This window comes from Littorina saxatilis, linkage group LG3, assembly GCF_037325665.1.
Source record: "Littorina saxatilis isolate snail1 linkage group LG3, US_GU_Lsax_2.0, whole genome shotgun sequence".
Taxonomy (NCBI): Eukaryota; Metazoa; Mollusca; class Gastropoda; order Littorinimorpha; family Littorinidae; genus Littorina; species Littorina saxatilis.
In genome coordinates, this window is record NC_090247.1 from 76534221 (window position 1) to 76549767 (window position 15547).

The following is a 15547-nucleotide window of genomic DNA, read 5'->3' on the forward strand; positions in this document are numbered from 1 at the left end:
CACACAAAGGACATGACTCATTTGGGGGGTAACAAGTATATCAACGCCATGGGTTGTTGTTGGTTGTTTTTATATTTAGTCAAGTTTTGACTAAATATTTTAACATCGAGGGGGAATCGAAACGAGGGTATGGTGTATGTGTGTGTGTCTGTCTGTCTGTCTGTCTGTGCGTGTGTGTGTGTGTGTGTGTAGAGCGATTCAGACCAAACTACTGGACCGATCTTTATGAAATTTGACATGAGAGTTCCTGGGTATGAAATCCCCGAACGTTTTTTTCATTTTTTTGATAAATGTCTTTGATGACGTCATATCCGGCTTTTCGTGAAAGTTGAGGCGGCACTGTCACGCCCTCATTTTTCAACCAAATTGGTTGAAATTTTGGTCAAGTAATCTTCGACGAAGCCCGGGGTTCGGTATTGCATTTCAGCTTGGTGGCTTAAAAATTAATTAATGACTTTGGTCATTAAAAATCTGAAAATTGTAAAAAAAAATAAAAATTTATAAAACGATCCAAATTTACGTTTATCTTATTCTCCATCATTTGCTGATTCCAAAAACATATAAATATGTTATATTCGGATTAAAAACAAGCTCTGAAAATTAAATATATAAAAATTATTATCAAAATTTTTTTTTCGAAATCGTTTTAAAAACACTTTCATCTTATTCCTTGTCGGTTCCTGATTCCAAAAACATATAGATATGATATGTTTGAATTAAAAACACGCTCAGAAAGTTAAAACGAAGAGAGGTACAGAAAAGCGTGCTATGCAGCATAGCGTAACCACTACCCCGCTCTTCTTGTCAATTTCACTGCCTATGCCGTGAGCGGTGGACCACGAGTATACGGTCTTGCTGTGTTGCATTGCGTTCAGTTTCATTCTGTGAGTTCGACAGCTACTTGACTAAATATTGTATTTTCGCCTTACGCGACTTGTTTTTTACTAAAAAGATGTTTATGATCCTTTTGCAGAAATACTATTTGAGAGTGCTTATTGTCATCAAACCAGATTGGTCAAATGTTTTCGCGGGGGACAACTGGTCATTCGAACAGAAGACACATAATGATAGATCAGGATCAGTGTTCAGTACTCAATTGTGATTGGATCAGTTGTTCAGTACTCAATAGTGATTGGATGGGTTGGAGGAACATAATCGTTTGATCTTAGATGAGAATAAGCTGCTTTAAGCTTAAAGTAGCTGAAGGGTTTGTTGTGTGTGTGTAACCAGGGTGATGACAGTGACGTGTACTGAAGCCTCGTGCACCACGTCTGCCCTCAGCCAGCCCGTCAAGACTCTGCGTCAGTATAGACATGGCTTCTTTCAGTTTGTTGTATCTGTTGCTGTTTTTCTTTCGTTCTTTTGTTTTGTTTGTGTGAGATACTTTGTTTCTTTCGTTCGCTCTCTTGGTTGTTTGTTCGTTTGTTCTTTCTGTCTTTCTTTCTTTTGTTCCGTTGATTGTTTTTTGCTCACGTAAGTGTAGCCTATGCGATGCTAACTTTTGTCTGTCTGTGCGTGCGTGCGTGTGTGCGTGCGTGCGTATGTATGTATGTCTGTGGTAGAAACTTTAACATTTGAAGACGCCACAACATTTGAAGACGTCACATTATGACGTAAGAGGGTTAGACGTCACGCGAAGGAATTACTGAAAGTCTCGGTCATTGTTATTTTGAGCGGGCCGAGACTATTTTTTTCTTCGAAATCGGCCATTTAGATCTAGATCTAGTGTATCGCTTTCTTGCACAGTCACGCTGCCAAGCCGGGTGACACTGGAATACGCCGCGTCACCGCATGACGTCAAATGCATCAGCTGTTCGCAGTGAGTATCTCCAGAAAATCGCCTCTAACTTCTTCCAAATAACATATCATAACATTGCTGTTGTCTTCACTTTAGCATAAGGTGCTATAGTATCCTGGAATCGATTCATTTTGTTCCTCCGACATATGCGTGGCCCTCGAAGTAAGATTATGTACACTTTTCAAGCATATTCAGTGTAAATTTAGGCATTCCTCAGTTCGTATGGAAAAATAACCTCACGGACAAAGCTGCAGATACCTGGAGAGTAATTAAAGGCCATTTCGTGATACGCACGTCACTTTTTGTTATTCAAGTTGGTATACTTTGATCACAGTTCGTGAATTCAATTGGTCACCGAAAGATTTCACGGGTGTACGCCGCGTCACTCGCCGGGTGTCTGCCCGATCACTTTTAGCTTTGCAATGGGTGTGCGCCGCGTCAACAACTTTCGTTTCTACTTGGCCATAGTTTATCGTTTAATGGTGGTATTGCGTACTTTTTGATACAAGCTGAACTCAGGAAGTACATGAACTGATCCGTGTATGTGTCTTTTCCATTTCATTACAGATGGAATTGTCCGCTGTCACCCTTGATAGCTTCTTGGATGTAAGTACTGAAGAAACTGTTCAAACGCAACCACTTCAAGATCTAAGTGAGGCTATAGGCCTCCCAGCCATGACGTCAACGCCGGCAAAGAAAACCCGAGTTCGGGAACTTTGCCAAGATTGTGGAAAAATCTGTTCACGAATGTCCAGTCTTAAAGAACACAGACGCATGAAACATGATTTTGCGCAAGGGCCAAGGTACTCCTGCCAACATTGTGCCAAAACGTTTATGAATAGATCTGACTTTCACAGTCACATCAGTGCTCACAGCGGTGTCAAGCCTCACCTTTGCGAAAAATGCAACAAGTCATTCCAAAACAGACGGAATCTCACCAGACATGTGTGTCTTAATGCCCCGAGAGCAGCTCATAACTGTAGCACCTGCGACAAAACATTTCATTCTACACACCTGCTTCATCAGCACATGCATTCACATGACAAGGAACCCCAGTTCGAGTGCTCCACGTGTCACCGAAAGTTCAAGTTTCTCCAGGGACAGAAGCGCCATGAGAAGGGGAGATGTCCCATGACAAAAAAAACCAGTGAATGTATGCAAAGAAGACTAACTGCAAAGATTTCAGTTAGATTGCTGAAACAAGAAAGAAAAAGATGTTATCTTTTGGGGATTTATAGAATGAACAAAGAGAGAGAGAGAGAGAGAGAGAGAGAGAGAGAGAGAGAGAGAGAGAGAGAGAGAGAGAGTTTTGAGTTGAGTCTGTCCACAATTACTGGAAAACACACAACTGCTGTGTTATGTTCTCTTGATCTTGCATAAAAGTGACAAAAAACATCCAGCTAAGTCATATTTCTGTGGAGAGCTGTTTTTCGCATCAAACTGCCACACACAGACCGACAGACACAGAGAGACCCAACTATATTATTTTGAAGTACTTGACGCGGCGCTCACCCGATCGGTGACGCGGCACACACCCATGAAAAAATAAAAAAGGATCCGGCGCACACCCGACAAAAACTTGGGTGACTTCAGAAATTCATGCAGTGTAATCAAACTATAGCACTATACGTCTCAACAAGTGACTGAACTATCAATAAATGACCATCGAACGTTCTCCGATTGTCTGCAGCTTTGTTCGTGAGCTTGATTTTCCATGAGAATCGTGGAAAACCTAGATTTAAACAGAATACGCTTGAGAACTGTGAATAATCTTATATCTACGTCCACACATGCGTCCGAGGAACAAAATGAATCGATTCCAGGATACTATAACACCTTATGCTAAAGTGAAGACAACAGCAATGTTATGATATGTTATTTGGAAGAAGTTAGAGGCGATTTTCTGGAGATACTCACTGCGAACAGCTGATGCGTTTGACGTCATGCGGTGACGCGGCGTATTCCAGTGTCACCCGGCTTGGCAGCGTGACAGTGTCACCTAAGCTTACTGTGTGTGTGTGTGTGTATGTGTGACGGAGTGATTGAGTTTGTGTTACTGTGTGTCGATTTCTTACGTGAGCCTTGAAGGCTCCGCCTCTTGTTTTCTTTGCATTGACGACATAGGTTAGGTGTGTCTAAATATTTTACGAAGCCTGTAATGCATGTAGATGTACCGTATGTGTAAACATATCCAGGCATCTGAGACAATACAAACATTAAAATGAACAAGCAACATTCATGTTGTTGTTGTTGTTGTTGTTGTTGTTGTTGTTGTTGTTGTTGTTGTTGTTGTTGTTGTTGTTTGTGTGTGTGTGTGTGTTGTGGGGGGGGGGGGGGGTTCCGAATAAACACACGAATACAACCATTGCCTGGCTGGTCTTGGTTGAGGTGGTATAATGGTCGAAATATTGGTCTTTTTTTTCACCAAGAATAACCTTCTTCTTTTCCTTCTTCTGCGTTTATGGGCGATAACATTAACTTGAATTTGTCCCCACTCTGCATGCATGATCCTTTTACTTATACAAGGCATACTCTGTATTCGGATGTAACACAAAAAAAAGTAATGACGAACTATTCATCAACTTACAGCCTCAGAGGATCCTCCTTTCCCCACACTGACTGTCATCGCATCGGTGCTGGGTGTCGCTGCGGCGGCTCTGGTGGTCGTCGTCATCATCTGGTTTCAGCGTAGGCGGGCTTCCAAGCGGTGCAAGAGGTGAGAGTTTAACTATTTTGCTCATTAACTGCCGAGCAAAAGCTGATTATTTCGGTATAGTACTGAAAGGTGGGGCGAATGAAAGGTACTTTGATTCGGCTGTTCACATTTCGGTTCAATTTCGACACTGTTACTTCTTTTGTGTCTCATCTCGCTGTTGTTGTTGTTGTTGTTGTTGTTGTTGTTGTTGTTGTTGTTGTTGTTGTTGTTGTTGTTGTTGTTGTGGTTGTGTTGTTGTTTTTTACTCCCTGCCATCCTCGCAAGCGTAACGTCCAAGTTGTTGTTGTTGTTGTTGTTGTTGTTGTTGTTTGTGTTGTTATTGTTGTTGTTCTTCTTCTTCTTCTTGTTCTTCTTACCAAGCCATCATTTTGGGGAAATATCTGTGTGCATGCAAATAAAGCACGCCTAGATACTAAAACTAAAACCAGCGTCTCCAGAGTCGACAGACAATGTTAGTCTGGGATACCCGAGACATACTTTGAATCAAAACTACCAGCCGAGACTATCCACCACGTCCAAAAAAAAGATAGTAGACCTCACGACATTATTGTCATGTTGACGTCATTGACCATCAAAGCGTTTGACGTCATTTCCGGAAGCATGTTCAATGTTTGCTTCCTTGATTCGTCTTGATCATTGATGGGAATATGGTGCGCAACACACATGGCCAGGTAATGACAACTTTGTTTCCAACAACATGCGTACGGTGCGACACGTTTTCTTGGAAAGGTTAGGCGTCAACAACGAGATTAGGAAAAGGCTCGAGCAGCTCTTTCAAAGAGAGAGAAAGAGAACAAACCTCTCTTCGCAGACAGCCTACTTTGACTATCACTGTATCAGACCCCCTCGGGGGAACCAGACAGGTTCTAGGTAAAGTTCCCTTTTGGGGCGGGGGGGGGGGGGGGGAAGGTGACATATCACAGAGAGCATTTTAGTTCTCAGGAAGACCATGACATAGTAGTATCACCTGGGCCAGACACAGTATCTGGCCTGTGTCTTCCGAACGAGCTTGTGGACAATTTGTCAGATTAGTTTTATGTTCTGTGTTATAAGTGTTCGTCTGTAAGTCTACTTTAAAGAACGCTGGGTCGAAGATAAGTGACGTTTGTTTTGTCACAATTAAACGTTCCTATAACACACCTTTTTTGTTGTTTGAGCCAGACAATGTTGAATATTTTCAGAGCTGATCCGGAAGAGGAAGAGATGCCTGAGCTTTTGCTGAACAAAAGGTGAGCCTGTATTCCTAATCCTTTATCCATACGCCCTTATCCAAAAGCCTGTATCGATAAGCATATATCCCTATTCGTTTGTCCATCAGCCTGATTTGCTCATCTCCGATTTATACTATTTCTTCTTTGGACATATATTATAGGTGGCCAAATCTCAAAATGTTAACCCGCCAGCCGGGCGAATAACTTCCAAGAAAGTCACTACCCCGCCAGAAATGTCGCTGGCCCGGAACATACTGCAGTGTTTATATTGCTTTAAACCTCGACATTAATACCGCAAATGTTACAATTGACCAGAATTTTCACTGGGCAGCCGGGCGAGTTGCCAGGCAATGCGGTTTCTGCTAGCCCGGCGGAGTTTTACTTGCCCCTGGCGATCGGGTGGACAATTTGGCCATCCCTGTAAATGGACATCTGAAGGAATATTTTGAAGGGTATAACACTGATGTTAATAACGGCCCCTTTCCAAAAGGCATCGCATGCTTGTGTGTCAGCTATGATATCATCAGTCTTTGACACATCTCTCGCGCTGTGTATCACTTGATGTCGTCTTAACTTTCTTCCAGTTTCTTCTTGAGAGTTCATGTTATAGACGAATACCGGAAATAACCCTGTGTGTTTGTACGGATGCAAACTATTGACATGTGCTTTCTGTACACGTGTTTGAGACACACACTCTCGCTAGTGAGTGGCCTGTAATGTTACGTGTGAAATGGTCCCCGCGTTACATGATTTCCCACCTATACCTTGTACGTTGAATCCTTCTCAGTGTTGAAAGTACGGGTTGTACACGTCCCATATCGTGTGGACTTGGTTGTCCAAAGCAGTATCTGGTGAATGTTGTTGTTTAGTTTGCTGAAGTGGGGGATTGTGGCTGTTTCAGACCAGTCACCATGCAGGACTTTGAGGACAAGCTACGGGAATGGAAAGCCAAGCCCACCGACATCTCTGGTCTACCCTCAGTACTCGCAGACCAGTTCACTGTGAGTCATCACGCTCTGGTTACAATAACTCAGTACTGGTAGACCCGTTCACTGTGAGTCATCATGCTCTGGTTACAACAACTCAGTACTGATAGACCCGTTCACTGTGAGTCATCATGCTCTGGTTACAATAATTCAGTGCTGGTGGACCAGTTCACTGTAAGTCATCACGCTCTTGTTACAATAACTCAGTACTGGTAGACCCGTTCACTGTAAGTCAACACGCCCTGGTTACAATAACGCAGTGCTGGTAGACCAGTTCACTGTAAGTCATCACGCTCTGGTTACAATAACTCAGTGCTGGTAGACCCGTTCACTGGAAGTCATCACGCTCTGGTTACAATAACTCAGTGCTGGTAGACCAGTTCACTGTGAGTCATCACGCTCTGGTTACAATAACTCAGTACTGGTAGACCAGTTCACTGTAAGTCATCACGCTCTGGTTACAATAACTCAGTACTGGTAGACCCGTTCACTGTGAGTCATCATGCTCTGGTTACAATAACTCAGTGCTGGTAGACCAGTTCACTAGAAGTCATCACGCTCTGGTTACAATAACTCAGTGCTGGTAGACCAGTTCACTGTAAGTCATCACGCTCTGGTTACAATAACTCAGTGCTGGAGACCAGTTCACTGGAAGTCATCACGCTCTGGTTACAATAACTCAGTGCTGGTAGACCAGTTCACTGTAAGTCATCACGCTCTGGTTACAATAACTCAGTGCTGGAGACCAGTTCACTGGAAGTCATCACGCCCTGGTTACAATAACTCAGTACTGGTAGACCAGTTCACTGGAAGTCATCACGCTCTGGTTACAATAACTCGGTGCTGGTAGACCAGTTCACTGTAAGTCATCACGCTCTGGTTACAATAACTCAGTGCTGGTAGACCAGTTCACTGTGAGTCATCATGCTCTGGTTACAATAACTCAGTGCTGGTAGACCAGTTCACTAGAAGTCATCACGCTCTGGTTACAATAACTCAGTGCTGGTAGACCAGTTCACTGTGAGTCATCACGCTCTGGTTACAATAACTCAGTGCTGGTAGACCAGTTCACTGTAAGTCATCACGCTCTGGTTACAATAACTCGGTGCTGGTAGACCAGTTCACTGTAAGTCATCACGCTCTGGTTACAATAACTCAGTGCTGGTAGACCCGTTCACTGTGAGTCATCACGCTCTGGTTACAATAACTCAGTGCTGGTAGACCCGTTCACTGTAAGTCATCACGCTCTGGTTACAATAACTCAGTGCTGGTAGACCAGTTCACTGTAAGTCATCACGCTCTGGTTACAATAACTCGGTGCTGGTAGACCAGTTCACTGTAAGTCATCACGCTCTGGTTACAATAACTCAGTGCTGGTAGACCAGTTCACTGTAAGTCATCACGCTCTGGTTACAATAACTCAGTGCTGGTAGACCAGTTCACTGTAAGTCATCACGCTCTGGTTACAATAACTCAGTGCTGGTAGACCCGTTCACTGTGAGTCATCACGCTCTGGTTACAATAACTCAGTGCTGGTAGACCAGTTCACTGTAAGTCATCACGCTCTGGTTACAATAACTCAGTGCTGGTAGACCAGTTCACTGTAAGTCATCACGCTCTGGTTACAATAACTCAGTGCTGGTAGACCAGTTCACTGTAAGTCATCACGCTCTGGTTACAATAACTCAGTGCTGGTAGACCAGTTCACTGTGAGTCATCACGCCCTGGTTACAATGACTGAGTGCTGGTAGACCCGTTCACTGTGAGTCATCACGCCCTGGTTACAATAACTCAGTGCTGGTAGACCAGTTCACTGTGAGTCATCACGCCCTGGTTACAATAACTCAGTGCTGGTAGACCAGTTCACTGTGAGTCATCACGCTCTGGTTACAATAACTCAGTGCTGGTAGACCAGTTCACTGTGAGTCATCACGCTCTGGTTACAACAACTCAGTGCTGGTAGACCAGTTTACTGTGAGTCATCACGCTCTGGTTACAATAACTCAGTACTGGTAGACCAGTTCACTGTAAGTCATCACGCTCTGGTTACAATAACTCAGTACTGGTAGACCAGTTCACTGGAAGTCATCACGCTCTGGTTACAATAACTCAGTGCTGGAGACCAGTTCACTGGAAGTCATCACGCCCTGGTTACAATAACTCAGGACTGGTAGACCAGTTCACTGGAAGTCATCACGCTCTGGTTACAATAACTCAGTGCTGGTAGACCCGTTCACTGTGAGTCATCACGCCCTGGTTACAATAACTCAGTGCTGGTAGACCAGTTCACTGTGAGTCATCACGCTCTGGTTACAACAACGAGCTATTAGGATTGGACTGCGCCCGTATGTCCGGTTGCGCACGTTCTCGCACGAAGGATACATTGTGTGCAACGAAATGCAGAGACAGACACAAACACACGCAACGCACGGACAAACGTACATACATACACACGCGCGCGCACGCACACACGCATGCATGCACGCTCGCACACACACGCACGCACGCACACACACACACACACACACACACACACACACACACACACACACACACACACACACACACACACACACATGCCGTGAAGGATGTAGCATCCTCCTTCTTAAAGTAAACCCCGTCACACATCCCACGTGAACTTGGCGCAATGCACAGTATGGTGTTAGTTTGTAATTGTGGATTGCTGGTAGGGTGGGGCAAAATGGGGGCGGCAGGTGACAACACAACTAGGACAACATCTTATGACGTCAGATATATTTAAATGACGTCACAATGTGGGTTCGTTGTGCAGGAGTTACGTCAGCTGTCGCCTGACCACAGCAAGCGAGCCGCTCTGCTGGATGAAAACAAGTCCAAGAACAGATACTGCAACGTCCTGCCCTGTAAGGAGGGAGTGTGTGTGTGTGTGTGTGTGTGAGTGTGTGTAGGTGTACGTGTGTGTGTGTGTGTGTGTGTGTGTGCAGGCGTGCGTGCGTGCATGTGTGTGTGTGTGTGTGTATGTGTAGGTGTGTGTGTGTGTGTGTGTGTGTGTGTGTGTGTGTGTGTGTGTGCAGGCGTGAGTGCGGGTGTAGGTGTAGGTGTGTGTGTGTGTGTGTGTCTGTGTGTGTGTGTGTGTGTGTGTGTGTGTGTGTGTGTGTGTGTGTGTGAACGTGTGTGTTTTTGCGCGCGCGTGTGTGTGTGTGTGTGTGTGCGTGTTGTGTGTGTGAGTGATGGAGAGAGCGGAAGAGAGAGAGTAAATGTTGAGAGGGTGTTTGTATGGCTGTGTCTATGTCCACATGTCAGAGGAGTGGTAATTGTATTTCTAGCCGTCCATCTGTTCTTTGTACTCGTACGTGTGTCGGTCACTCTTTCTGTATGTCGGTCTAATGTCTCTGTGTCTGTCTCGCCTGAGCGTTTGAATTGTTTCTGTGCAAAGGTGTCGGTAAAGTTTGGTTTGTAATTGTATACGTGTTAGAGCTTCCTGAAATAATGGATGCGCTCCGTTCTAGCCTTGGATTTTGACATTGCGTGAGCTAACCTTTTTGTTGAAGTCGACCACTCTCGGGTGAAACTGACGCAACTGGATGATGACATCACGTCAGATTATATCAACGCAAACTACATCCAGGTGAGTTCACAATAGATGTATTGTTTGTATGTTAATAACACTGGTTTTCTGTTTTCTTTGGTAGGTAATGGCGGTTTCCTTGTGTTTCTTGTTATCGGGAATGGTTGTGTGTGTGTGTGTGTGCGTGTGTTGGGGGGGTGTTAGGGTCAGAAGGGATAGTAGAAACGTCTTGTTTTGTCAGTTTTCTAATAGCTGTACACGGAATTTTCTCAAATCGTTTCTTTTTCGCGAAGAATCGTTCCGTTAAGCAAGTGTTCTTTGTTTGTTCGTATCTTCCGCCATTCCTTCCTAACAGTACTGCTGCTAACTAGCCCTCAAGGGATTGAACGACCCTAACACGCGGAAAAAAGGAGCTCCCATGCTGTTGACGTTTGGCATGTGCTTAAGTTGGAGCAGGGCTGCATCTAGAGGGGGGGGGGGGGGGCCTTGGTAAGCCTTTCAAATGCTGAATTTTAACATCTGGCCAGCAACTGCACCCCTGCTTTCTTTAGGAAGCCCCTCCCTCTCATGCACTAGCCCCTCCCTCTCATGCACTAGCCCCTCCCTCTCATGCACTAGCCCCTCCCTCTCATGCACTAGTCTCTGAAGGCTGCCCTGTGTAAAATCCTCAACACATTTGTTGCGGTCAATATGATCGCTAATGTACCAAGAAGGAAACAATATTTGAATTTCAACCAGCTATTATCTGTGACTGTAACATATTTTTGTCAATAACAAACGTTCCAACAACTTACCTTTTTGTTGGTTTTGATTCTGTCTTGCCAAGGGTTACCACAGCAAGCGAGAGTACATCGCGACACAGGGGCCGCTCCAGAGCACGGTGGACGACTTCTGGCGGATGGTGTGGGAACAACGGTCACCTGTCATCGTCATGCTGTCCGGACTCACTGAAGGGAGACTGGTCAGTAGGTTTTGAGAATAGCTGGTGAGCTTGCTACTGTGGATGGTATTCAGAATTTACGTTCTCGGTGGCAGCACTGGTTGAAAGGGACATGTTTTTATATGATTGTCGTTGCGCCAATAGTCGATGCCCTGCAGTATGAGCTGACAATATTGTTTGGTTGAGGTCACGTGTGTTCGGCTTGAGGTCACGAGAGTTTAGAAAAACACTGAAAGCAATCGGCAACGAATTCTGGCCTCGATATGCGTATTTTTTGGCAGGAAAGGGTGTCGTGTAACGCGCTCGCTGGATCACATACACATCAGAAAAGAAAAAAAAAGGGTTAAAGTTAGTTGTTCGTAGTGATTGCACTAAAAGTCACAGTCAGCATCGTACACTTCCGTCACAAATTCTGGGGCGCTAACTCTGTCACACCACTAGAACATCATGAAAGAGTTATTGTCTCTTTGACTCAAACAGCTGCGCACGCGTCTCTTGGAACTCAGAATGGATTTTCTGCACTTTTTGTTTCCACCCAGACCGTTCTGAGTCTGTAGATTCCCAGGTGTTCGATGTTGAAGGCCTTCATGTCCCTCTTGCACACGTGAGGTCCAGCAATAATGATCCTTGCTAAGAAACTATATAGCTAGTGCAATCATTACACCAGAAACTATATAGCTAGTGCAATCATTACACGAGAAACTATATAGCTAGTGCAATCATTACACGAGAAACTATATAGCTAGTGCAATCATTACACGAGAAACTATATAGCTAGTGCAGTCACTACACGAGAAACTATATAGCTAGTGCAATCATTACACGAGAAACTATATAGCTAGTGCAATCATTACACGAGAAACTATATAGCTAGTGCAGTCATTACACGAGAAACTATATAGCTAGTGCAATCATTACACCACAAACTATATAGCTAGTGCAATCATTACACGAGAAACTATATAGCTAGTGCAATCATTACACCACAAACTATATAGCTAGTGCAATCATTACACGAGAAACTATATAGCTAGTGCAATCATTACACGTGAAACTATATAGCTAGTGCAATCATTACACGAGAAACTATATAGCTAGTGCAGTCACTACACGAGAAACTATATAGCTAGTGCAATCATTACACGAGAAACTATATAGCTAGTGCAATCATTACACGAGAAACTATATAGCTAGTGCAGTCATTACACGAGAAACTATATAGCTAGTGCAATCATTACACCACAAACTATATAGCTAGTGCAGTCATTACACGAGAAACTATATAGCTAGTGCAATCATTACACCACAAACTATATAGCTAGTGCAATCATTACACGAGAAACTATATAGCTAGTGCAATCATTACACGAGAAACTATATAGCTAGTGCAATCAATACACGAGAAACTATATAGCTAGTGCAATCATTACACGAGAAACTATATAGCTAGTGCAATCATTACACGAGAAACTATATAGCTAGTGCAATCATTACACCACAAACTATATAGCTAGTGCAATCATTACACGAGAAACTATATATAGCTAGTGCAATCATTACACGAGAAACTATATAGCTAGTGCAATCATTACACGAGAAACTATATAGCTAGTGCAATCATTACACGAGAAACTATATAGCTAGTGCAATCATTACACCAGAAACTATATAGCTAGTGCAATCATTACACGAGAAACTATATAGCTAGTGCAATCATTACACAAGAAACTATATAGCTAGTGCAATCATTACACGAGAAACTATATAGCTAGTGCAATCATTACACGAGAAACTATAAAGCTAGTGCAATCATTACACCAGAAACTATATAGCTAGTGCAATCATTACACGAGAAACTATATAGCTAGTGCAATCATTACACAAGAAACTATATAGCTAGTGCAATCATTACACGAGAAACTATATAGCTAGTGCAATCATTACACGAGAAACTATATAGCTAGTGCAATCATTACACCACAAACTATATAGCTAGTGCAATCATTACACGAGAAACTATATAGCTAGTGCAATCATTACACGAGAAACTATATAGCTAGTGCAATCATTACACCACAAACTATATAGCTAGTGCAATCATTACACGAGAAACTATATAGCTAGTGCAATCATTACACGAGAAACTATATAGCTAGTGCAATCATTACACGAGAAACTATATAGCTAGTACAATCATTACACAAGAAACTATATAGCTAGTGCAATCATTACACGAGAAACTATATAGCTAGTGCAATCATTACACGAGAAACTATATAGCTAGTGCAATCATTACACGAGAAACTATATAGCTAGTGCAATCATTACACGAGAAACTATATAGCTAGTGCAGTCATTACACGAGAAACTATATAGCTAGTGCAATCATTACAAGAGAGTATGTGTGTGTGTGACAGAACAAGGTGTTCAAGTATTACCTGGACGAGGACGAGATGCACGTGCCGTGTCACTTCGACCTGGTGACAGTGACACTCAAAGCCGTCACCAGACACGCGGGATACCTCGTCAGGACATTCAAACTGGCCGTGGTGAGTATCTGTTCTTATGACACAGAAATAAAGGGAAATAATGCAGGGACGCGTTAGATACCTCGTTCGTTCCTTGAAAGTCCCCGTGGTGAGTTTGTCTTATTGAAATATAGAAATGAAAAGAAACAATACCGGGACACGGTCGTTCCTTGAAAGTCCCCGTGGTGAGTTTGTCTTATTGAAATATAGAAATGAAAAGAAATAATAGCGGGACACGGTCGTTCCTTGAAAGTCCCCGTGGTGAGTTTGTCTTATTGAAATATAGAAATGAAAAGAAATAATAGCGGGACACGGTCGTTCCTTGAAAGTCCCCGTGGTGAGTTTGTCTTATTGAAATATAGAAATGAACAGAAATAATAGCGGGACACGGTCGTTCCTTGAAAGTCCCCGTGGTGAGTTTGTCTTATTGAAATATAGAAATGAACAGAAATAATAGCGGGACACGGTCGTTCCTTGAAAGTCCCCGTGGTGAGTTTGTCTTATTGAAATATAGAAATGAACAGAAATAATAGCGGGACACGGTCGTTCCTTGAAAGTCCCCGTGGTGAGTTTGTCTTATTGAAATATAGAAATGAACAGAAATAATAGCGGGACACGGTCGTTCCTTGAAAGTCCCCGTGGTGAGTTTGTCTTATTGAAATATAGAAATGAACAGAAATAATAGCGGGACACGGTCGTTCCTTGAAAGTCCCCGTGGTGAGTTTGTCTTATTTAAATATAGAAATGAACAGAAATAATAGCGGGACACGGTCGTTCCTTGAAAGTCCCCGTGGTGAGTTTGTCTTATTGAAATATAGAAATGAAAAGAAATAATAGCGGGACACGGTCGTTCCTTGAAAGTCCCCGTGGTGAGTTTGTCTTATTGAAATATAGAAATGAAAAGAAATAATAGCGGGACACGGTCGTTCATTCTGGAAATAAAAATACCCACGTGCACAGAAAGAACAAAGGGTTGTTCATTTTTGGTATGTGACCAAGTGGAGGGTTAGTCGTATCCCGTCTTAAAACCAAGTCGGCGGGGCGAACAGGGCTGAGTTGCACGACCCGAAAGTGGGTGCCACCCAAACGGGAGAGAACAAACCGCGGGTTCTAATTCGTTGAAATGACAACACATCTCAGTTTCAACCAATGCAACACTGCGGGTGGCTCCCGTTTGGATGGAAACTTTCTCGTGCACCTAAGCCTTATTGTCCCGGTGAAGTGGGCCTTTAATACATGATGATGACACGCTGTATCCCCCGAGGTGAAGTGGGCCTTTAATACATGATGCTGACACGCTGTATCCCCCGAGGTGAAGTAGGCCTTTAATACATGATGCTGACACGCTGTATCCCCCGAGGTGAAGTGGGCCTTTAATACATGATGCTGACACGCTGTATCCCCCGAGGTGAAGTGGGCCTTTAATACATGATGCTGACACGCTGTATCCCCCGAGGTGAAGTAGGCCTTTAATACATGATGCTGACACGCTGTATCCCCCGAGGTGAAGTGGGCCTTTAATACATGATGCTGACACGCTGTAACCCCCAGGGCCAGAGCAGCCGGACCGTGCAGCAGCTGTACGTGGAGAACTGGAAGGACTTTGACGCCAACCTCAACGCGAACCTCGTCCTCGAGTTCGTCAGGGCGGTCCACCACGCCGTGCCCCCAGACAACAAACGTCCCCTCGTCGTGCACTGCAGGTAAGATACCTATGGCACTTTCACCACTATCGGGCTCAATACACGATTTTCGGAAATAACTCCGTCGGCTTTGTATGAGTTGTGGAAGAGTGACCTTTTCTTGCAAACCCTCGTACAA

General features: G+C 43.7%; 1 protein-coding gene across 1 annotated transcript in view; it reads left to right on the forward strand.

Moving 5' to 3' along the window:
* LOC138963294 (receptor-type tyrosine-protein phosphatase H-like) overlaps positions 1 to 15547 on the forward strand; it is a 63388-nt gene that overhangs the window by 42952 nt on the left and 4889 nt on the right. The window contains exons 24-32 of the mRNA XM_070335358.1: positions 1231 to 1301; positions 4388 to 4514; positions 5696 to 5743; positions 6627 to 6726; positions 9503 to 9593; positions 10242 to 10318; positions 11085 to 11219; positions 13616 to 13747; positions 15278 to 15429. Coding sequence (XP_070191459.1) covers positions 1231 to 1301; positions 4388 to 4514; positions 5696 to 5743; positions 6627 to 6726; positions 9503 to 9593; positions 10242 to 10318; positions 11085 to 11219; positions 13616 to 13747; positions 15278 to 15429 — 933 coding nt within the window. The remainder of the gene's footprint in view (positions 1 to 1230; positions 1302 to 4387; positions 4515 to 5695; positions 5744 to 6626; positions 6727 to 9502; positions 9594 to 10241; positions 10319 to 11084; positions 11220 to 13615; positions 13748 to 15277; positions 15430 to 15547) is intronic.